General features: G+C 30.4%; 3 protein-coding genes across 3 annotated transcripts; 2 read left to right on the forward strand and 1 right to left on the reverse strand.

Moving 5' to 3' along the window:
- Positions 1-5,623: 5,623 nt before the first annotated feature.
- Positions 5,624-7,917, forward strand: LOC131634218 (alkane hydroxylase MAH1-like). The gene is made up of 3 exons (XM_058904870.1): positions 5,624-6,429; positions 6,808-7,542; positions 7,907-7,917. The coding sequence occupies exons 1-3, from the start codon at positions 5,637-5,639 to the stop codon at positions 7,915-7,917; spliced, it is 1,539 nt and encodes a 512-aa protein (XP_058760853.1). The 5' UTR covers positions 5,624-5,636.
- Positions 7,918-9,643: 1,726 nt separating this feature from the next.
- LOC131634210 (alkane hydroxylase MAH1-like) lies at positions 9,644-11,215 on the forward strand. The gene has a single exon (XM_058904863.1). The coding sequence runs from the start codon at positions 9,644-9,646 to the stop codon at positions 11,153-11,155; it is 1,512 nt and encodes a 503-aa protein (XP_058760846.1). The 3' UTR covers positions 11,156-11,215.
- A 7,587-nt stretch (positions 11,216-18,802) lies between these two features.
- On the reverse strand, positions 18,803-20,414 carry LOC131634206 (alkane hydroxylase MAH1-like). Its single transcript, XM_058904860.1, has one exon. The coding sequence runs from the start codon at positions 20,393-20,395 to the stop codon at positions 18,860-18,862; it is 1,536 nt and encodes a 511-aa protein (XP_058760843.1). The 5' UTR covers positions 20,396-20,414; the 3' UTR covers positions 18,803-18,859.
- Positions 20,415-25,711: the final 5,297 nt, after the last annotated feature.

Consider the following 25,711-nt stretch of genomic DNA (forward strand, 5'->3'; position numbering starts at 1 on the left):
ATGTATCATTCTGAAGTACCAATTGGCGTCACTCCATAGTATATGGTTTGTTTTTTACATGGGTTGTTTCCAATCCCTATTTTTTATTTTTTAGTAACAATTTAAATATTGTCCTAATATGTGTTTTGGATTTTTTTCTGGTGTAGACAGTAGAAAACATCGTCTATACGTTTCGTTTGAAATAAATATTCTTCTTTGACTGTCCCGAAAGTTTGAGCTGTAGAAGTAGAAATCAAGTTGGCTGGTGTCAATATACAATGGAGAATCTCTTGAAATTACTGGGTTATGCTTGCGCAAGTTTTGTCAAAAATGTAGATATTATACTATGTAAATAACATATATTTTATATTAATTCATAGAATGAACTTTAATTTTTTATATTTTAAGTGCAAATATTAATAAATAAATCTTAATTGATTGATTTTATGTTTGAGTGATATTTATATTAAATCTTAGTAATTATAGAAATTGTAGATATTATAATATGTAAATAAGATAATATTTTATATTAATTCATAGAACTAAAGAATATTTTAGTTAGGTCAAATTAAGAAATTAAGGTTATCAATATATACAAAGTTAGTTTTATAAAATATTATTGATATTTATTAATTATAAGGTCGAACAAAACAAAAAATAAAGATAAAATATTACAAATTAAAAATGTATACATAATTTTGAAATTTATAAGAAAATAGAATCAAAGAGTAGAGAAAAAAACATTATATTTGTTTAGGTAAATAAAGAGTTTTGAAATGAAAAGACATAAATCATTTACCTATAAAAAAATTAAATATCATAATCATTTTACTTGATTGCAACTTTAATTTTTGATTTAATCTGATTGCAACTTTTGATTTATTATTTTTAATTTTTTGATTTAATGTGATTACAATTTTTAACTTCTTATCCATTATAATATCCAAGCATTATGGTCGATTTGAACGTGATTTTAAAGAATGGTTTGTTGAAATAATGAAGCAGCACACCTATTTTCTTGATATGGAAATAATTGGTATATTATTGCAAATTTTAATAAATAAATTTCATTGATTAATTGATTTTATCTTTGAGTGATATTTATATTAAATCTTAGTAGCTATAAAAATTATAGATATTATAATATATAAATAACATAATATTGTATATTAATTCATATAACTAAAGAATATTTTAGTTAGGTCAAATTAAAAAAATTAAGTTTATCAATATATATATATATATATATATATATATATATATATATATATAATTTATAAAGTTAGTTTTATAAAATATTATTGATATTTATTTATTCTAAGGTCGAACAAAAAAAATAAATATAGAATATAATAAAATCTTACAAATTCAAAACATATACATAATTTTGAAATGTATAAGAAAATAGAATCAAAGAATAAAGAAAAAAATAGTATATTTTTTAGGTAAATAAAGAGTTTAGAATGAAAAGACATAAATCATTTACTTATAAAAAAGTAAATATCATAATTATCTTTAGTAATCACTGATCGATTGATTGCAACTTTTAATTTATGATTTAATGCATGTGATTGCAACTTTTGATTTCTTATTCTTTTAGTACTTACCATATGTATATTAAATTATTAGATTTGAGAAAATATTGTACTTTTATATCTTACAAAATTATATTGTTTTTACAATACTGTATGATTTACCTAAAAATAATATAATTTTGAGTAAATATTGTACTTTTGTATGATTTACCTAAAATTATCTAACTTTGTAAGATATAAAAGTCTTTTTAACGACCCATACCTTAAAATCAGTACGTTGGGAATAATTTAATTGATATAGAATCAATACATTAAAATCATATCAATTACTTACCAATATCTTAATTGGTATAAAATAAATACGTTACAAATATATTTAGTACTCCAATTATATTGATGTTGTATCACCAAAAAATGAGTGAATCATATTATCATTAAAAATTAATAAATATAATTTATCTCACTTGATTTCCTTCAAAATTATTTAATAGAAACTTTCCAAAATAATGAATTTATCAACATAATTTTGAAACCAAATTTCATATGGTTAGAAGATTTTTAACCTCTCATTTAACAAAAAGATAAATATTATTAGATACATATTTTAATAAAATGTTTTAGGCATATCATTGCTTTTATATATTGTATGGAGTTTTTTGATAAAATATTCATAGATATTATTATAAAAATAAAGTATATTTTCGAAATATTTAAAATACAACATGTGCCATCGTCATTCTCTGTATAGAAAAACTAACTACTATTTTCTATTTTCACTTTAATAAGATTTCTTACTAATACTACTAAATTATTTAAAATATAAAATATGAAAGTTATATATATATATATATATATATATATATATATATATATATATATATATATATAAATGAAATTTTTTAGAGATTATTAAATAAAATAAATATATTAGATCTATTGACTTTTTTTAAAAAAAAATATTTAAAAATAACTATGGGTGTTTAATAAGCATAAGTAATCGAATGAAACATAAGTATTGTATGAATAAATAGTAATAGAATGAAACATAAGTAATGTATGAATAAAGTAATAATATAATGAAACATAAGTAATATATGAGTAAATAATATCAAAATTGTATGATATTTTTTATTAATCATACAATTTGTTTGTCATTTATAAAATTTAAAATTTAATTGAACAAGTTCATCAATAATCAATATATATATATATATATATATATATATATATATATATATATATATATTTATCTATATATAATATAATATAATTGAAATATTACCATTAAAACTTTAATGGGTCAATTCTATCCAAATACAAAATAATATATTACGGATACACACGAGTAATTATATGGTACGCACATATGGTACTGATATTAACACATTTAATTAAAGGTAATAACGAGAATAAGTTTACAATTGATTTAAATAGTTGGCTTAATTGCAACTTTGGTCCCCCTATTTTGTCTTTTTCTCGATTTTAGTCCTCCATTTTTAAAACTACGATTTTGGTCCCCTTTTTGAGTTTTCTAATGAAAAAGAGACAGGAATAGGGATTAATTTTGCAGAAAAAAACAAAATAGAGGGACGAAAATTGCACAGAAAACTTAAAAAAGGACTAAAATAGTAATTTTTAAAATAGAGGGATCAAAATTAAGAAAAAGACAAAATAGGAGGATTAAAGTTGCAATTAAGCCTAAATAGTTTTATAAATAATTCCAAAACAAAAATATTTATATATAGGAATAATTAACTATTGATTCAAATACTTTATATATGGAATAATATATTTGATTTGTAAATCGAGTTTAATCAATTATATTAAATATTTATTATTAATTGTATTATATAATTTGATAGAATATTTCTTCATTATAATTTGTCAATTTAAGATTTTTGTTATTATAAAAAAATTTAATTATCAACAAATATTTTTAAACAATGTTAAAATTAATTTATTTTTGTTTCAAAAATATCATCAAAATATTGAATATTAATAGAAACATGAAGTTACTGATAAAAAAATTGAATATTAACGGGAACATGTAGTTATTAATCAAAATATTGAATATTAATAGAATTTTTTTTAATATTAATGGGTACATGAAGTTACTAATCAAAATATTGAATATTAAAGATAATATTAAATTACTGATCAAAATATTAAATGTATTGAATATTAACGGAAACATGAAGTTACTGATAAGAAATGGCATGTTAACGAGAGCATAAAGTTACTGATCAAAATATTGAATATTAACGTGAACACGAAGTTATTGATCAAACTATTGAATATTAACGGGAAAACAAAGTTATTGATCAAACTATATTGAATATTAACGGGAATATGAAGTTATTAATCAAAATATTGAATATTAACGAGAACATGAAGTTAGTAATCAAAATATTGAATATTAACGTGAGTATTAAATTACAGAGCAAAGTATATAATATTAACGGGAACATGGAGTTACTGCTAAAAATATTGAATAATAACGGAAACATGGCGTTATTAATCAAACTATTGAATATTAACAGGATAAAATTTGAAACATTAACAGAAACACGAAGTTAGTGATCAAAATAATGAATATTAATGGGAACTTGAAGTTATTGATCAAAATATTGAATTTTAACGGGAACATGAAGTTATTGAACAAAATATTGAATATAAACGAGAACACGAAGTTACTGATCAAAATATTAAATATTAAGGGGAACATGAAGTTACTGGTCAAAATATTGAATATTAATGGGAAATGAAGTTTATTGATCAAAATATTGAATATTAGTGGGAACACGGAGTTACTGATCAAAATATTGAATATTAACGGGAGCACGGAGTTATTGATTAAAATATTAAATATTAACGGGAGCACAAAGTTAATGATCAAAATTTTGAATATTATCGAAAACATTAAGTTACTATCCAAATTTTAAAAATTAACAGGAACAAATTTTGAATATTAACGGGAACACAAAGTTACTAATCAAAATAATAAATGTTGACGGGAACACGGAGTTATTGACAAAATATTGAATATTAACAGGAACATTAAGTTACTGATAATTTTTTTGAATATTAACGGAAACGAATTTGGAATATTAACGGGAACACGAACTTATTGATCAAAATAATGAATATTAACGGGAACAAGGAGTTACTGATCAAAATAATGAATATTAACAAGAACATGAAGTTACTGATCAAAATTTTGAAAATTAACGGGAAGAAATTTGAAATATTAACGGGAATACGAAGTTACTTATCAAAATAATGAATATTAACGGGAACATGAAGTAACTGGTCAAAGTATTTTTCTATTAATTATGCATTTTGAATGAATCATTATTATAAATGGAGTTTGTAGTGGTTTTTCATTGGCTTACAAGACAGAGCTGATAGTTTAAGATTGGGCTGTTAGTTTGTAGTTATAATTGAGCCAAAATAATTAATTTTCTCCTTAGCTAGCAAAAAATAATCGATTCTCCTTAGCTGATAGTTTGAGATTGGGCTAATAGTTATCACTAATTGAATTATATAATTTGATTGAATATTTCTTCATTATAATTCGTGAATTTGCGATTTTAAAACTTTTCCTTCATTATAATTTGTTAAATAAAATATTACTATTTTTATAACTTTTTCAATTTTACCCAAAACTTAATCTTTTACTAATATCTTTTATTTTTCTCAATCACAATGCGCGAAAACGACGGGTACCCGTGCGAACGCACGGGTAAGACACTAGTTATAGTATAAAAGTGTTATTTTCTTAATATTTTTTCTAACAAATGCGAGACTCATTTTATGACTCGGTGAGTATCATTGATGTCATTCATGTAACTGACGCATCATTGTTGACATTTCCTTTAAAAATTGATAAATGCATAACTTTGGAGTAATGCATTGGTTATGTCAATAAATACATGACAGTGTAACATTACACATTCGGTGAGCTTTTATTTTTGGTAATAATTGTGAAATGCACAAGAGAGGAGAGGTCATTAATTTCAGAATTGCATATAAATTTATCAATATAGATATAGATACCCATATCATCTTCTTCACTATTATCATTCAAAAAGACAATAAAAATCACAACCTCTTTAGTATAATATGGCCTTGTTTGAGTATATCACTTTATTTGTAGTCATTCTCTTCATCATAATTTTATATATATGGAGATGCAACAACAATGTTCTTATACCAAATTGGCCAATCATTGGCATGCTACCATCAGTTTTGCATAATCAATCCCATATTCATGATTTTGCAACTTTAGTTGTGAAACATCATGGAGGAACTTTTCATTTCAAAGGACCTTGGTTCACAAACATTGCCACCTTTATCCTCACTAGTGATCCCATGAATGTGCACCACATCACCAGCAAGAATTTCATCAACTATGGGAAAGGGTCTGATTTCCATGACATATTTGAAAACGTCGGTGTTGGCATTTTCAATTTGGATTTCAATGAATGGAAGCAAGAGAGAACACTACTTCATTCATTGCTCAAAACAAAAAGTTTTGAGATATCCCTTCAACAAATAATTCAACAGAAGCTGGAGAATTGGCTATTACCATTTCTCGATCATCATGCATCCAAAGGTGTACAAGTACTTGATTTACAAGATATTTTTGAAAGGTTTACATTCGATATAAGTTGCTCTTTTATATTTGGTATTGATCCCATTTGCCATCCTTACAATTTCAAAGAAGTCTCAGATATTGCTTCTGTAAAAGCTATTTCCGTGATTGAGGATATGATATTGTTGAGGCACTATATTCCAAAACATATTTGGAAGGTACAAAAATGGCTTCAAATTGGTCAAGAGAAGAAAGGCAAGGTAGCTCAGCAAATTTTTGAACAATTCCTGTCCAAATGTATAGCCATGGTTTTAAATTGCGGTCCGCAACCGCAATTGCACCCGCAATATTGCGGATGCGGTTGTCTCCGCAACCGCATCGGACCGCAATTGCGGTGTGATTTTATAGTCTCGCTTCCGGATGTATTAGGAACCCCATCGGACAATTTTAATCATGTTTTTGTAAGTATTTTCATCAAAAATCAATATATTAGAAGTCTAAAATTCAATTTACTTCTTATATAATGAAAAAACATAACATTAAGTGTTTTTCAATATAATATTTCAAACACTTCCTTTTAAAAATTCACGCCGCAACGGCCGCAATACGCATCGCAACAAGCGCAATGACCGCAACTGCAACATCCGCAACCGCAACCGCATCCGCAGCCGCAACCGCAATTTAAAACCATGTGTATAGCTACTTCCAAAGGTGAAGATGTGGATGAAAGTCGTTCATGCTTGCTAAAGGAACTAATGATGAAGGGAGGCTTGGGAAAGGATGAAATGGTTGAGAATGAGAAGTATATTAGTGACACTGCAGGAAATCTCTTGACTGCAGGAAGTGGAACAATTAGTTCAGGTCTGAGTTGGTTCTTTTGGCTTGTTTCAACTCATCCAACCGTGGAAGCTAAAATTATTCAAGAGATCAAAGATAACTATTTTACACAAGAGGAGAATTCGATCAATGACTTACGTGTCGAAGAGCTTGGTAAGCTAGTTTACCTTCATGGAGCAATATGTGAAGCCTTAAGGCTTTATCCTCCTGTTCCATTTGAGCACAAGTGTGCAGTCAAATCTGATGTACTACCTAGTGGACACCATGTTAGTCCCAATACAAAGTTAATATATTCTTTGTATGCAATGGGAAGGATGGAACAAATATGGGGAGATGATTGCATGGAATTTAAGCCAGAGAGATGGATATCAGAAAAAGGACAGATTATACATGTACCATTTTACAAGTTCATAGCATTCAATGCAGGTCCCAGAAGCTGTTTGGGTAAGGATATTAGCTTAGTTCAAATGAAAATGGTTGCAGCTGCTATGTTATGGAAGTTTCATATACATGTTGTGGAAGGTCAATCTGTAACTCCAAGGGTTTCTGTTGTACTTCGCATGAAACATGGTTTTAAGGTCAAAGTCAGTAAAAGAAGCATATATATATATATATATATATATATATATATATATATATATATATATATAATATATATATATATATATATATATATATATATATATATATATATATATATATATATATATATATATATATATATATATATATATATATATAAGTGCTATGCATGTTGTGTGTCTACTTTAAATCTATCTCATGTGTGTCCAAGTGAAATAATGTTATTCAAGTAGTACTATTTTCGTGTGTCTCCTTTAAATCTATATCATGTATGTTCTAGTGAAATGGTGTTATTCAAGTAGTACTATTTTCTTGTTGTGTGTCTTATAGAAAATGGATAGATATTGAATTAATCATGGGTGTGGTATATTGAATGCAGGAAATATTTAATGGATACCCTTTTTGTATACTCGTACGACTTGGTTAATTATCTGAAAAAATATGATTAATTAAGTTGAGTAGATGACCACTTCAAATGGTGGTGTGTTCAATTATATGAGTTAACCATAATTTACAACGTGAATTGAATTAAATTAACCATAATCTTTACCTGTTTAACCAGATATTCAGTCGGTGTATGAAAAAGTGAAGTATATTTATCAACATTGATGCTTAATGGGGGTTTATAGGGGGGCCATATCGAAATTAAGTCTTTTAGAACAGTTTTTTTAATCTAATAATCAATAAGCTTATTTATCTAATAATCTATAAGTTAATGTTGATGGATTTTAGTATATTGAAAAATACAAAATTAGTATATTATAGAGTAATCAAGAGTGTGCCTCGAAATTAAGTCTTTTAGAACAGTTTTTTTAATCTAATAATCAATAAGCTTATTTATCTAATAACTTATTGATGGATTTTAGTATATTGAAAAATACAAAATTAGTATATTATAGAGTAATCAAGAGTAACTAAAACAGTGTGCCTCGTAGGATTTTAGTAATTTCTTTTATGAGAGAGTTACTACCCTTATTCAAGTACAAAATCTAATCAAACAATTTATCATTACTTAGTGTTTAATATAGTTAATTAATAATTAATTATTCAATTCATATTTAACTAATTAAGTAATTAATCTAACAATCTCTCACTTAGATGATAATACTTAATTATTAAAAATATTAATTTTAATATTAGAGTACTAATAATTGTCAAAACACTAACCGATTAAAAGAGAAGTAAATTTCAACGCTACAAAAATTGTTTCCAACAGGAAAAACAAATCTCAAATGTTAAAGACTCACAATAATTTTTTACAAATCTAAGAAAAAGAAATAAAAAAGAGATAAAGAATTAAATTCATAAAATAAAGTTCCTGCAGGTGCCACTAGAAGGAGAACATCCATAGTAAATGCGTGAAATAAACGGAAAAAATGAAGTGATTGATCAAAATATTAAATAATAATGAGAACAAGTTTACAGTTAATTCAAATATTTTTTAAATAATGCCAAAACAAAAAATAATATTATTTATATACGGAAAAAAAAATATATATATATATATTATTGATTCAAATATTTTTATATATGAAAAAAATTATAGGCACCAATTTATTATATATTTTTAAAATATTAAAAAAAATTTATTAAACAATTTTGTCTTTCTATTATTACATTTTAAAAACAAATTTGCACACCATACAAATATCCGTGCGTACGCACAAGTATATTACTAGTTCTTATCAATATTAAATTGTATAATTTTTTGTTGCTGCAAATGGGAGGTTTTTTTATGACTCGGTGAGTCATTGATGTCATTCATGTAACTGACGCATCATTGTTGACATTTCCTTTAAAAATTGATAAATGCATAATTTGACATTTCCTCAAAGTGATGAGAAATTGAAAAATGCTTAACTTTGTAGTAATGCCTTGATGTAGTTAACAAAGACCAGACACTGTTACATTAGAGGTTCTGTGACATTTTTTTTATTGGTATTAATTATGAAATCTACAAGAGAAGAGAGGCCATTTATTATAGACATGCATTTGTAAAAATTGATTGTAAAAATGGTCTTATTTATATATAGATTTGTATATACCCAGATCTTCTTCTTCATTATATCATTCACAAAAACAGTTTGAATCACATGCACTTTAGTCTAAGTACAATATGGACTTGTTTGAGTATATCACTTTATTTGTTGTCATTCTCTTCATAATATTCTACTATATATGGAAATGCAACAAAAATGTAGTTATACCAAATTGGCCTATAATTGGCATGCTACCATCAGTTTTGCATAATCAATCCCATATTCATGACTTTGCAACTTCAGTTTTGAAACATCATGGAGGCACTTTTCATTTCAAAGGACCTTGGTTCACAAACAGTGCCAACTTTATCTTCACTAGTGATCCCATGAATGTGCACCACATCACTAGCAAGAAATTCAACAATTATGGGAAAGGGTCTGATTTCCATGAGATTTTTGAAATTCTTGGTGTTGGTATTTTCAATTTGGATTCCAATGAATGGAGGCAAGAGAGAAACCTACTTCATTCATTGCTCAAAACAAAAAGTTTTGAGATATCCCTTCAACAAAACATTCAAAAGAAGCTAGAGAATTTCCTCTTACCACTTCTCGATCATCACGCGACCAAAGGTATACGAGTACTTGATTTACAAGATATTCTTGAGAGGTTCACCTTTGATATAATCTGCACTTCTTTATTTGGTTTTGATCCCATTTCCCTTCCTAACAAATTCAATAAAGTCTCCGATATCACTTATGTAACAGCTATTTCTGTGATTGAGGATATGATATTGTTGAGGCACTATACTCCAAAACATATTTGGAAGCTACAAAAATGGATACAAATTGGTCAAGAGAAGAGAGGTAAGGTAGCTCTAGAAAATCTTCACCGATTCTTGTCCAAATGCATAGATCATTGCAAAGGTGATGAAGATGTTGATGAAAGTCATTCTTGCTTACTAAAAGAAATAATTAAGCAAGGATCGGAAAAGGGCGAAATGGCTGATAGATACATTCGAGACACTGCAGTTAATCTCTTGGTTGCTGGAAATTCAACAATTAGCACAGGTCTCGTTTGGTTCTTCTGGCTTGTTTCAACTCATCCTACGGTGGAAGCTAAAATTATTCAAGAGATAAAAAATAATTGCTTAACACAAGAGAAGAATTTGGTTACTAATTTAAGTGTAGAAGAATTTGATAAACTAGTTTACCTTCATGGAGCTATATGTGAAGCCTTAAGGCTTTATCCTCCTCTAGCATTTCAACACAAGTGTGCCATAAAATCTGATAAACTACCTAGTGGAGACCATGTTAGTGCAAATACAAAGTTAATATATTCTTTGTATGCAATGGGAAGGATGGAACAAATATGGGGAAATGATTGCTTGGAATTTAAGCCAGAGAGATGGATATCAGATAGAGGAGAGATTATACATGTGCCGTCTTACAAGTTCATAGCATTCAATGCAGGTCCAAGAAGTTGTTTGGGAAAAGATGTTAGCTTTGTTCAAATGAAAATGGTTGCAGTTGCCATGTTATGGAATTTTAATATACAGGTGGTGGAAGGTCATTCTGTAGCTCCAAGGGTTTCTTTTATGCTTCGTATGAAACATGGACTTAAGGTAAAAGTCAGTAAAAGATGCATTTGAAGTAGGTATATTAATATAAGTTGTGTGAAATTTAGATTAATTTGTGTGATGTATGTTGAGGGTTTCCTTTAACTTCTTTTTATGTTTCTACTTGTTCTAGATAAACAACTTTATGGTCAGATATAGTATTTTCTAGATGTGTTTGTTACTGGCAATTGGCATCTTTAGTATTTTCGAATTCTGAATTTGTTGTGTATTACTAATAATACTAATAATTATTCAAGACTGGAACTACTACAAAATGTAGATTTATAATGAATTTCATCTCGTTCATAGTGTCTATCATGGTAAAATCTATTTATATAGACGCTTTTCTTTTTTTCTTAACTTTCAAACATATTTCACCGGTTAGCCGAAACAACTGTGGTAAAATGTTGTGTGTATTTTTTTTTGTTTATTTTAAAATTAAAATTAAATAACCTTTCACCAAAGTTAGGTTTTTCAAATGTGGGAAAATTTCTCTCTTAAGGACACGCTTCGTATCCAAGTGCATAAAATTTAGTTTTTCATTCATTTTTAAAACACTTTTGTTTGGCGATATCTTTATTCATTTTTACTAGTTTTTAAAACACTTTTGTTTGGCGATATTTTTATTCATTTTTACTAGTTTAAAAATATAAGCTTTGAAGATCAATGTCAAGATTTAAGCATATCATTTACTTGATAAAGTAAAACTTAACATTAATCTTCAAACCAAATTTTTTAATGTATTATTTTAGTATCTTCAAGGCTAAACTTTCAAGGTTGCAACAACACAACAAGAATGGAAGATGAAGTTTGGAGGCGGAATGTGTTTGATTTAATGAAATGGTGAATGAACATGTTGAGCTTTTATATAGATAAATCTATAGAACTTTCTCCTATGGTTGGAAAAACTAATTGTCGTTAAATATCATAAGATATCACCCCAGTTATTAGCAGTAAATGTGGTGAAAAATGTTCCTTTTAAATTAAAACATATTAAATTGTAGTTTATTTCTTTCAAAACAGAACAACGCTCTCGCAAAAAATCTTCAGAATAAAACAACTCCTTACCGAAAACCTATTTTCACTATATTCATTTCTTCACTAACCTTCATCATATCAGGTACGAATTGAACAAGGAAATAAAAGACGAAACTCGCAAGAAGGCTACACAAAACTCATTTCTTTGAATCTTCTTCACATTTATGGCATATGAAGTATTTTACCACTATTGATGTTACTATAATGTTGTTGTTGTACTTGAGACCCTAAACTCTAGAGTTTTAATGTTGCATGTTATTGTGTTTTTATGTCGTTGTTGTTGTTTAGTGGTTGTAACATAGCAACTTTTTTAATGTTATATGTTGTTGTGATTGAAAATTAGATTGAGATTGTTTTTGTGTTTTTTTTTTGTAAGCAAGTTGTATTGATCGTTCCAAGGTTACAAAAGAACGACGAAAACCTCGAGAAGAAAAATAACCCACCAACTAAATTCTAAACTAACTTAAGTAAAACAACAAATTTTTCCTAAACTCATAGAAATTACAATTGGAACGAGTAATTTTCCCTAAAAAAGATCACCTCCACACCAAGCTTTACAACCCCAAACCACGTCCTTAGCATTCTTCACCATGTTCTTGAAAATAATACCGTTCCTAAACAACCACAAGCTCTAAACGGTGGCCAACTAAACACAACTTTCCTTACCTCTTTTAACTTTTTTTTGGATGAAAAAGAACTCCATCTCCAAAAGCTCTCTCTAAAACCTTCCATTCTGTAATCCGACATGCTTCCTTACCTCTTTTAACTTGCTTTTGTGTTGTTGTATTATTGCCGTGACTTAACAATATTTTGTTTTTAAAAATGTGACTTATAAAGTTTTTGTTCTTACTAAAGTTTTAATTAAAGATGCATGATTTAAAAAGCATTAGATTTAAATTACATAATTTATTATAGATTGTAGTTGTATGAAAGCTAATAGATTAAATCCGGTGTATAAAAAGGAGTTCTTGAATTTATTAAATTTAAGGAAAGAAAACTTAGTGATAACAATGATGGTCATAAACACCTTAGAGAAGCTTCTAGTGTGATAAAAGATGTATTTGATGATTATTAGCACTCCAACCTCGAGTAAGTGTTTGAGAGAGATGAAATTGTGCATGTGTGAATGAGAGTAATATATGAGCATGCATTTGGGTTCTGCTTAGCACACCTATCTTTGTTGTTCCATCATGTGTAGTTGCAACTTTATGGGTTTCACATTTTATGATTTTCAACTCCTTGTTCTTTTACCCTGATATTTTTAAGGTTTTGCAACTTTATGTGCTTCAAACTCAGTGTGATTAATATTTTTTCTTTGTTCTTCAAAGCAAGCAACATTTAAGATTTTTTTTATTTTAAAAAAGCAATGAATATATGAATCACACTAGGGGTGCAACCCCTACATCAAGAAAACACTAATTAGTGTTGGAACAGAGTAATGGTAATTTATACCAATTATAAAAGTTACTCCTAAAATATGTTTCACTATTACAAACCCATCTCCAAGTATAAAACAAAATATTTGAGATCACCACATCGAAGCTAAAAGAAGCATTATTGAAAATGATGGTATTTCTCATTATACAAATACACCATATTAAAGCCAATCAAATTGTGTTTAATTTAGCTCTAATGTTGGTGTTTTTCACCTTGTCTTGGATACACCCGAAGCTCTTGAACTCTTCGAAAGAAAGATCCACATCGTTTCCCAACCAAAGAAAAATTCTATTCCATACCGCTAACGAAACATTGCATTGGAAGAAAAGATGTTCCATAGATTCCGGATGGTTAGAGCAAAAAGAGAAATCAAGAGAAGTGAAATTAGACATACCTCTATTAGCTAGAAGGACTTTTAGAGGTAGTCTATTGATAAAAAATCTCCAAGAAAAGATCTTGATCTTAGCCGGTATGGTTATCTTCCAAATTACTTCCAGCAACTTTATGGTGGAAATTGGCCATGCTAACTCCTTTGCATTAGACACCAAGTGCGACACACTAGCCACCGAGAAAATACCGGTAGGAGTTAGTTTCCAATGAAAGTCTTCCTTTGCCGAAATGTTCGACGCTACACCTTCTAGTAACACCTTTAAGTCCCTCAAATCGTTGTAAAAGACCGAGCCTCCTCTGATTGCGTTCAAGCTGGAATTATTCGGTTCCGATGAAACCAAAAAGTCAACTCCGAAAATAACATCCAAATTCCAAGTACTATTACCATTGTTCCAAGTGATCACTTCGCCAACCGCACATAGTTTATTGGTTGACCGATCGAACAAATACGGAAAAGAAGCACGAAGAGTTTGATCGCCCAACCAACAACTATACCAAAAAAGAATGTTGTTATCTTTCTTGAAATCACAATTAACCCAATCGGTAAAACCATCGGCCAAGTCGTCCTCTTTGAAATCATTAAGGATTATATCTCTCCACCAACTAGAATCATCCAGATTTAGTGAATCCTTGCAAGAGGCTAACACTTTAAGTTTCGGGTTGTTGTATCTCAATAGTAAAAATCTACTCCATATTGCCTTGTCCTCTTCAAAATTCTCCACTTCCACTTAAGAAGAAGAGATTTATTCATTTCTCCAACATCTCTTATTCCTAATCCTCCTTTCCCTTTAGGCTTACAAACATTCTCCCATTTTATCCAATGAATGCATTTTTTTTTACGTTTCCACACCATAAAAAATTGCTAAGAAGACCTCTTATTTCTTGAATAATACTACTCGGAGCTTTAAAAAAAGAGAGAGTGAAAATAGGAATAGCATTGAGAACGGATCCAATAAGACTCGCTCTTCTACCAATTGATATGTTTCTACCCTTCCACTTTGATAATCTCGATGTGATGTTATCCACCACGTCCTTCCACGTTCTTTTCTTATTAGCTCCTTCACCAACCCAGATACCAAGAAATTTAAACAGAAGGACCCTCTTTTGCAAGCAAGGAAGGATGTGGCTGATTTAGAGAGCCATTCACCTATTTGAATTCCAAAATAATTGCTTTTATGGAAATTGATTTTCAACCCGGAGACAATCTCAAAACCTCCCAACAACACTTTCATACTCCAAAGATTATCATAAGTGGGTTCTCCAAGAATGATGGTGTCATCCGCAAATTGAAGAATGTCCACAAAGTCATTTTCTCCATACTTGAACGGCTTAAAATCTCCCGCCTCCACCAAATTATTGGTTAAGGCGGTTAAACCTTCCATAGCAATAACAAAGAGAAATGGTGAAATGGGGTCACCTTGACGTAATCCTATTTGAACCTTGAAGTCTTTTGTTGCACTATCGTTGACCAACACGGACATGTAACTAGTAAAAATACAAGATTCCATCCATTTCATCCATCTCTTTCCAAATCCCATTTTACCCATAATCCATCTAAGGTAATTCTAAGAAATCGAGTCATACGCCTTTTCAAAATCCACTTTGAGTAGTAAGCACCCCTTCTTCTTCCTTTTTGCCCAATCAAGAATCTAGTTAACCATTAACACCCCGTCCATCATACTTCTTCCCGGAACAAAAGCGGTTTGGTTTGGAGAAACCAATTTGTCCACCACTCCTCTCATTCTTGCCGCCAAAATCTTTGTAATAACCTTATAAATACTCCCCGCTAAACAAATAGGTCGATACTAACAAATCTTGCGGGTTCTTCTTTTTAGGAATAAGAGCAAGAAAGGAAGAAGTGATAGATTTCACAAGAGTACCTTTATGGTAGAAGTCATTGCAACACTTCATCAAGTCATCTTTAAGGAGGAACCAATACCTTTTGTAAAATTCCAATGAGATTCCATCCGGTCCTGGGCTTTTGCTACCATCACACGACCAAATTGATTCCTTAACTTCATCTTCGGAAAAGTGTTTCTCAAGCCCCGATGATTCTTCATTCGATAAAGAATTCAAATGAATCCGAATAGGCTCCGGTCTAGTGCACACTTCTTCTTTAAAGAAGTTTTCAAAATGCTTGAAAGTGAACGCTTTTATTTCTTCAACCCCTTCCACTCTTCCCATCGTAGTGTCAAAAGAGCAAATTGAATTCCTTCTTCTTCTATCTTTTAGGGAATTATGAAAGTAACGAGTGTTGTCATCACCTTCGGAAAGCCAAAGTTGTCTCGATTTGAGTCTTAGTAATCCTTCTCTTTTGTTAATGTTGTCCCAAAAATCCTCCGCCACCTTACTTCTTTTTTTTACCACATCTTTCGGAACATTACCTGAAAAATGAACAAACAAGTTATCAAAAGAGTGCATATCTTTCCTATCTTTGTCTATTTTGAGGTCTTTCCACCCGTAGACCGTTTTGTTCCACCAAGAGATCCGATTTTTAAGAGTTTTCAATTTTTCAACCAAGCAATAATCTCCTCGTCCTTTGACTTCAATCCTTTTCCACTCCTCTTCCACAAAACTATCAAACTCCTCATGCTTGAACCACATGTTGTTTCTTACCTTTAGCACTACGTACTACAAAAAGTATATATCATCTCGGTTGGAAAAATGATTTCACGGTGAATGGTGGTCCATAGTTATAAAGGGTGTGAAAGAAAATGTATTATTTTTCTACGTGAACTAATGGCTGAAGTGAAAATTGAATAGTGCATCACTTTTCATCATGGTTGGGTCTTCCAACCATGGTGAAAAGTTGCTAGTCCATGGGTTTGTTTCCCATCAAAACCATTTCGGCATTTCCGAAATGGCATGTTCGACAGAATTTTCCCTACGATAGACAGTTTCAACCGTGGTGAAATGTAGCGCCATGTCTTTTCCCCATAGTTATAATTGCAAACTGTGGGGAAATGTAGTGCCCTAACTTTTTTCTATGGTTGGAATTTCCAATCGTGGTGTAATGTAATTTATTTTAAATTTAACAATAAAAAAGGAAGTTGTCACTACTGTGCTTCTACCAAAATAAATCGTTAAACATTAAATATCAACAATAATAACAATAACAACAACAACAAAAACAAAACAAAAAACTAAATCAATGGAATCAATTAACATTAAATGTCAACAAAAACAACAACATCAACATCAACAAAAAAACAAAATCAATAGAATTGTTAAACATTAAATCTCAATAACAACAACGATAACGATAACGACAACTATAATAACAACAAAAACAAAACCTAAATCAATAGAATCAGTAAACATTAAACATCAATAATAACCACAACTATAAAAATAAAAACCCCTTTTACCTCTGTTAGAAATGGGGGTTAACCTCGGTTCCGTATATGAGGTAACGAAGGGCGTCATAAAATATGTGCTATTTTCACCTCAGTCGAGGTTCCACCGAGGGAAAGACTTAATGATTTGGTATACCGTTTCGAAATTTCAAACCGTACCGAACCGTTAGAAGAAAAATTTTCCCTAATCAAACCGTTTATTAAAGAGTCGAACCGTTAAACTATTTTTCAATATAGAAAAAAATTATCTTGTTTTAAGTATTTTTCATTTTCAGTTTTGGTTCAGTTCGGGTTCAGTTTTAGTTCAATTTCAGTTTCGGTTCGGTTCTAGAATTTTTTGTGCATTATGGTTTGGTTCACTAACAAAACATAATGGTTCGATCCTTTTAACTTAAGTTCGGTTCGGTGGTTTGGTTCAGTTCTTGGATTTTTTTAACAGCCCTAATAGTTGGGATTCGAAGCATGTCCTGAATTGTTTATCCCATCGATTATATTAAATGCCGAGAGAATATGTTGTTTTTTAAATTAAAAAAATAAAACATGGCGCGCATTAGCATTATACCTCGGTTTAATTTTGACTGAGGTGAAAGTTTTGTCATAAAAAATAATATTTGTAGTAATGTACCACTTTCCTCCTCTAATTTTGTATACAAAGTAAATAATATTTTGCAAAATGAACTAGAGGTGAAGGAAGTGTTAGCAGAAGATTCAGAAGCATTGAAACAAGTTCTAATTATTAAAGAACAAAATGCGGATAATGGACCGTAAAAAACTCATACAACATTGATTAGTGTAACTTATTCTTGTAATATATAACTTAATTTATCATATTATTGGTTTCTAACTCAGATCAAAAGGTTATATGTTTAGTGAGCAGTTGGTGAAATAAACATTCCACATAAATTATTATAAACTCATTTAAGCATCTCACCACATTTGTAATCTAGGACCATAGTGAAATATTATGCGGTAACTCTTTCATCATGGTTAAAATCTAGGACTGTGGTGAAATGTATTATACAAATCCTTGCGTTGGATATCAAACCCCTGACATCAACCTTTTACTACTGTTGTCTGATACAACTGTAGTTGTAAGTTACACAACTGTGTTTTTTTTTTTTAATAAGCAATTGAATATAAGATATCGTATCAGGGGTGCAACCCTTACATCGAGAACACACTAGGTAGAATTGTTACACAACTGTGTTTTTACCGGGACTAGTAGTCCGTGGTAATAAAGAGGGCATATACAATCACACTTTATTTACCACAGACCACCGTGTGTAGTAAAATATTTCTCTCAACTATAATAAGATATGTATTTCGGAGAAGTGAATAAAAAAAACACTCAACGTTTAACAAACCAACAAACACAGTCTGAATAACAGAAATTTGAAAGTAAACCTAGTTGAATAGTAACAAATAGAAACTAATAAACATTAACTAACACAAACATTAAACTTTAAGGTAATTAACAGTAGCATCCAAATAGGTTGATAGAAGCACTCCACATGTATCAAATGATTCTTTTTGTGAGTTTGACCTTAAAGCCATGTTCCATGCGAAGAACAACAGAGACCCTTGGAGTTATAGAATGACCTTCCACAACATGTATCTGAAACTTCCATAACATAGCAGAAGCAACCATTTTCATTTGAACAAAACTAATATCTTTTCCCAAACAACTTCTTGGGCCTGCATTGAATGTTATAAACTTGTAAGATGGTACATGTATAATCTGTCCTCTATCTGATATCCATCTTTCTGGCTTAAATTCCAAGCAATCCTCTCCCCATATTTGTTCCATCCTTCCCATTGCATACAAAGAATATATTAACTTTGTATTGGGACTGACAACATCTCCACTAGGTAGTATATCATCTTTTACAGCACACTTGTGCTCAAATGGTACAGGTGGATAAAGCCTCAAGGCTTCACATATAGCCCCATGAAGGTAAACAAGCTTATCAAGTTTTTCAAAACTTAAGTTAGTGATGAAATCCTCCTCTTGGTTTTCACAATTATCTCTGATCTCCTGAATGATTTTAGCTTCCACATTAGGATGATTTGAAAGAAGCCAAAAGAACCAACACAAACCTGAACTGATTGTTCCATTTCCTGCACCCAAGAGATTGACTGCAGTGTCTCTAACATACTTCTCATTCTTAATGATCTCCTCCTTTTCCAAGCCTTCCTTCATTATTAGTTTTATTAGCAAGCATGAATGACTTTCATTCACATCTTCACTGCTTCTCAATCTTCTCTTCTCTTCATGAGCTTTGGAGTTAGCTATACATGTGGACAAGAATTGGTGAAGATCTTGTTGAGCTACCTTGTTCTTCTTCTCTTGACCAATTTGTAGCCATTTTTGTAGCTTCCAGATACATTTTGGAATATAGTGCCTCAACAATATTGTATCCTCAAGCACAGAAACAGCTTTTACATAAGCTATCTCTGATAACTCGTTGAAATTGTAAGGAAAGCAATTTGCATCAAATCCAAACGAGATAGTGCAAATATTATCAAAGGTGAACGTCTCAAGAATATCTTGTAAATCAAGTATTTGACCACCTTTAGATGCTTGATCAAGAAATGGTAATAGACAGTTCTCTAACTTCTTTTGAACGGTTTGTTGAAGGAATATCATAAAACTTTTATTTTTGAGTAATGGATGAAGTAGTGCCCTCTCTTGCTTCCATTCATCGGAATCCGAATTGACAATACCATCACCAAGAATTTCAAAAATCTCATGAAAATCAGTACCTTTTCCATAGTTGGTGAAATTCTTGCTGGTGATGTGGTGCACATTCATGGGATCACTAGTGAGGATAAAGTTGGCAATGTTTGTGAACCAAGGTCCTTTGAAAAGAAAAGTGCCTCCATGATGTTTTAAAACTGAGGTTACAAAATCATGAATATGGGATTGATTATGCCAAATTGATGGTAGCATGCCAATGATTGGCCAATTTGGTATAAGAACATTTTTGTTGTGTCTCCATAATATTATGAAGAGAATTGCTACAAATAATGAAACATACTCAAACAAGGCCATATTGTATTTAGACTATATTTAGGATACTGAAGCTTGTGTTTCAAATTGTATGTATTTGCTTACTATTTATGAAGAGTGCAATAGAACATATTCTCACTAAACAAAAACGTGCGTTAACATCAACCATGCATTCAGCCATGACCGACAAGCTTTTGATTTCGGGATGGGTTGCATTAAATAAGTGGTTGAAGTATTGAAGTATGCATAGTATTTTATATTCAAATTAAATATATGAAGACAAACCTAATTCATTTTTCATAACATTATCATACAAATCTTTTTCTTCTATCTATTATTTACCTATTAATTCATCAATTGGGAGAATTCATATTCGAATTTCGTTCTAAAAAGGATAGTTAAAATTCTTGATTTTAATATATCAATTGGGAGAATTCATATTCGAATTTCGTTCTAAAAAGGATAGTTAAAATTCTTGATTTTAATATTTTCAGTTCATTATATTTCTATGCAACTTAAGGAATTATTGTACAAGGAACACACAACATGAAAAAACTGTTAAATAGCTTAGACTATTATAGAGTTTCTAAAAATCACTTCAATATGGTATATAAAATGTATCTAAAAATTAATCACTTCACTGCATAACTCTCATATTTATTTAATTATTTATTTAGTCTAACACATTTTCTAGTAAAATAATTGTTGGAGGTCACACCTTCATTGATGCACGAGAATTAAATAAGGAAACCTGAAAGGAGATATAGACGAGACAGAAAATTTTGTAACTAACTTTTCAATCTCAGACTTAAACTATAAAATCGTTACAAATGAAATTCACTTTGGATTTATATAATAGCATCCAAATGAAATAGAAACCAAATGCAAAATCAAATTAAACTGAAAAAGCAAATGAAAGTTAAGTGCAAAAGCTGAATTTGAATTACATCTAACACCATCTCCTAATTCATATTCAGCCAATTAAAATCAACAACAGCAATTTCACCTCTTTAAATGATGAAGTGTTCAGTCTTGGTAGCCTTGGTCAGTATGTCAACAAGTTGCTTCTGAGTGCTATAGTGAACAACTTCAAGCACTCTATTATGAATTTGATTTCAGAAGAAATGATACTTAGTATTGATATGTTTGGTTCTCCCATGCAGCACTAGATTCTTGGTAAGGTTTATTGCTGACTTGTTATCAATGATCAACTTGACTGGTTTACTCACCTCGAACATTCGTTCGCGCAGTAAATTCATCAACCAAACTACTTGACAGGCTAACAAAACTCCAACAATGTATTCACTTTCACAAGTTGATAATACAACCACTGGTTACTTCTTGTAACACCAAGAAATGGGAGCACCTAGATACATAAACAAGTAACATGCAATGTTTCTTCTGTCAACTCTATCTTTACATCAATCAGAGTCTGAATAGTATACCAGCTCAACAGCATCTGATCTGATACTCCAAATGAAAATAGAATTCCATGCTTTAGAGTTTCCTTTATATACCTGAGGATTCTGACTGCAACATGATAATGTGACCACTTTGATTTACTCATAAACCTACTCACCATACCAATTGCATAGCATATGTCAGGTCTGGTATGACACGAATATCTTAGAGAGCCAACCAATTATTTGAAAGTTATAGCATCTATATCCTCACCATTTAGATTAGAATTTAGTTCATGGTTTGTTTCTGCAGGTGTGACTACAAACTTACTATTCATCAGATTAAACCTCTTCAGCAACTCAAGTTCATACTTTAGTTGATGCATACTGATTTCCTTTTCAGAGCATAAAATCTCTATTCCTAGAAAATATATCATATTTTCAAAGTCACTCATATCAAACGCATTCATCAGCACCTTCTCGAAATTGTTTATCTTAGCATTATAGCTTCTTGTTAGCAATATGTCATCAACATATAGACACACCAAAATCACATTGCCATCAGAGGCATGTTTTACGTACAAATCGTACTCCATTTCACATTTTTTTGAATCCTTGATACTTGAAAAGTGAATCAATTTCTAAACTCCAAACTCTTGGGGCTTGCTTAAGTCCATACAAAACTTTAAGAAGGTTGTACATCATCCCTTCTTTGTTTTCTATCACATATCCAGGAGGTTGTAACACATAAACTTCTTGCAAAGGAGCAATCAAAAGTAAATTTTACATCTAAATATATCAAAGGCCAATTCTTATCTGCAGCTATAGTAATCAATAGTCTGATTGTTTCATGTCTAGTTATAGGTGCAAACACTTCAAAGTAGTCTAAACCAAATTTCTGAAGAAATCCTCTAGCTACTAACCTTGCTTTATGTTTGGCGATTGACTCCCCTAGCTTTAACTTTATCTTGAGAACCCATCTCACTATGATGGTTTACTTGTTATTTGGAAAAGTAGTTAATCCCCATGTCTTATTTCTCTCAATAGCCTCAAATTCTTCCTTCATGGATTTCACCCACACCTTCTTCTTGAGGGCATCATATATGAACGATGATTGGTTCAACATCCACCATCACGGCACACTTAGTGACTTCACCTTCAAAGTCAATATCAGTAACATGTAGCAACTTAGAGTCTACAAGTCTCCTTGGTATATGTACGATTCTTTGTGGCCTACTAGAATTGTGCAAGTTCATCTTAAGAGCCAGGTACATCTTCAAAAGTAGGATTACAACCAGAGTCTAGACTACCATAAGAGTTTGGACCACCTTCAAAGTTTGGATCACCTTTAGAGTCCGAGTTACCTTTAGATTCTAGGTCACCTTCAGAGTTTGAATCTCCTTCAGATTTAGCTTCAGACTCAAAATCACCTTTAGAGTTAGAGTCTCCTTCCGAGGCATATGCAGAAACACCTTCAACCCCAGAAGCAGGATCAGACTTGTTCCAATCCCATGTTTATGATTCTGTCACTGTCACATCTCTGTTGATAACAACTCTGTTGATGATTGGGCAATAGAGTTTATAGGCACATGTAGAGTAGTGACCTGTAAGCAACATGAAATTGCTTCTATCCTCCAAAATCCTTCTTGAAGATTCTGGAACATGTTTGTAACAAACAAAACCAAACACCTTCAGATGAGTCACATTTTGCTTTCTTCCATTCCACTTCTCTAAATGAACTATGTCCTTTAGCTTCTTAGTTGAAAATCTGTTGAGCCCATACGTTGTAGTAGCAACAACTTCATCCCAAAAAGTATGAGGTAGGTTTTTCTCTTTAAAGATGCTTCTGGTCATGGCAACTACAGTTTTGTTTCTTCTTTCAGCAAGACCATTATGCTCAATACCATCCTCATCATAGAACTTCTTGAACTCTCTAGAGTTGAACTCACCTCCACCATCGGTTTTGAGAATCTTGAACCTTTGTCCACTTTAATTTTCAGCCTTCACTATGAACTTCTTAAACTCAACAAACATATCATGTTTGAACTTTATAAGTGCTAGCCATGTCATTCTGGTGAACTCATCCACAAATGACACAAAGTACTTATTCCCCCCGAGTAAAGGTACTTCAAAAGGACCACATACATCAGAATGCACAACACCCAAAACATTAGTTGCTCTTAGAGACAATTCTGATGAAAAAGACAATCTTAGTTGCTTGCCTTTTCGGCGTACATCACAAGATTTCTCTAATGCCAAAATCTTGGGAATTCTAATTACCAGATTCTTTGAATCCATATGCCATAAATTTCTGAAGTTCAAATGCCACAATCTTTTGTACCAAAGCTGACTCTCCTTTCCAACACTTATAACACTAACGCATTAAATGTCTACTATTTCAATATTCATCTTGAATGTCTTGTTTCTTCGAGTAATTTAAACGATTGCGCATGGTACATTTCCTATCTAACTTATACACTATAGCTACTTATAAATATACTTTTTTAAGAACAGTATAAAATGACCATAACTTATGGATAATTACAAAAACATAATATAAAATTGATAATAAATACTCTCTCCCACTGTCCCACATAAATTATAAGTTATTTTAGATATTTTATGCAACAAGAAGTCTAATTAATTTTGTATGAGAAATAAATTATATCTAATTTATAATATTATTTTTTACTAATTATTTAGAAAAAACGAATTTAAAAAAATTAAATAAGATGAAATAATAAATAGTAAATGATATATTAAAAAAAGTTGTGATTGAGAGGAGACTGAAACCACTTGATGTTAGAACTGACCCCCGAACCGGACTAAACCGGTGGTAATAAACCAAAAAATATTAAATATATAAAACGATTAATAATTTAAGATGATTTTATTTTAGAAAATGACTTATAGAGTAGTAAGTGTCAAAAAATTTAAAACACAAATATGAAATAAACACTCTTATATAATTCTATAGATAAGAGTTAGGAACAAGGATTCATATAAAAGTCACATTCAACATGATAGTAACTGTCGAATCAATGCAAATTTATTTATTTTTAAAATTGAAATTACAATTATAAATGTATGATGGTTTGAAATTTGAATGATTGAAAATTCAGTTCAAGGGTTAGCTGCAAGGAGTAAAACGTAGTATTTCACCAATTTAGAAATCATTGATTTTGTTGGATTTGTATGTGCGATCTGGATTCGTAAGTGCATGGTGTACATAATAAGTAATAAGATCTGACATGCATTAATGATGAAATAAATGAATCTGGATTCTTAAGTGCGATGGTACTCTACTTTACAACTTCTACTAACTACTCCCTCCCGTCTCATAACTACGCTTGGTCTTATCTTTTTCTAAAATAACTTTTATCATGTCAAATATTTTTATTAAAAAACATCTATGACATTTCTAATATCGGCCATTTGATTTCTAGTCATAGAAACTGTTCCGTTTGGAAAAACACGAATGGATGTTTCAGTTTCACGAAAGAATGAGAAATAATACGAATGGATGTCTTGTTTCTCTTTTGTTATAGTGTGAGACAGAAATTGAATAGAGAATATCAAGATTTGCAAGATGATTCGAAGTAGTTTGACCTAAAAGTCAACATCTTACCGTTCAAGTTCAAAAGATCACACGTTCTTCATTATTCAATATTTTCGAGCGATTCCTTGGGCATATGAATCTCGTTGACGTCTTCTCCTATTTATCTATCCAAGTCAAGAGCTGAAGGTCATAAAAAATTTGAATACTTTAGAGGTCACTTTGTGGAATTGGCTAAATTTCATTCAACTGTTTAACTTGCAAGGAACATAACTTCCTCAATTTTCAATACTTCGGGACGATTCTTTTTGCGTACTATCATACACGAGATTATATATATATATATATATATATATATATATATATATATATATATATATATATATATATATATATATATAT

Source organism: Vicia villosa, unplaced genomic scaffold (genome assembly GCF_029867415.1).
Source record: "Vicia villosa cultivar HV-30 ecotype Madison, WI unplaced genomic scaffold, Vvil1.0 ctg.001256F_1_1, whole genome shotgun sequence".
NCBI classification, from domain to species: domain Eukaryota; kingdom Viridiplantae; phylum Streptophyta; class Magnoliopsida; order Fabales; family Fabaceae; genus Vicia; species Vicia villosa.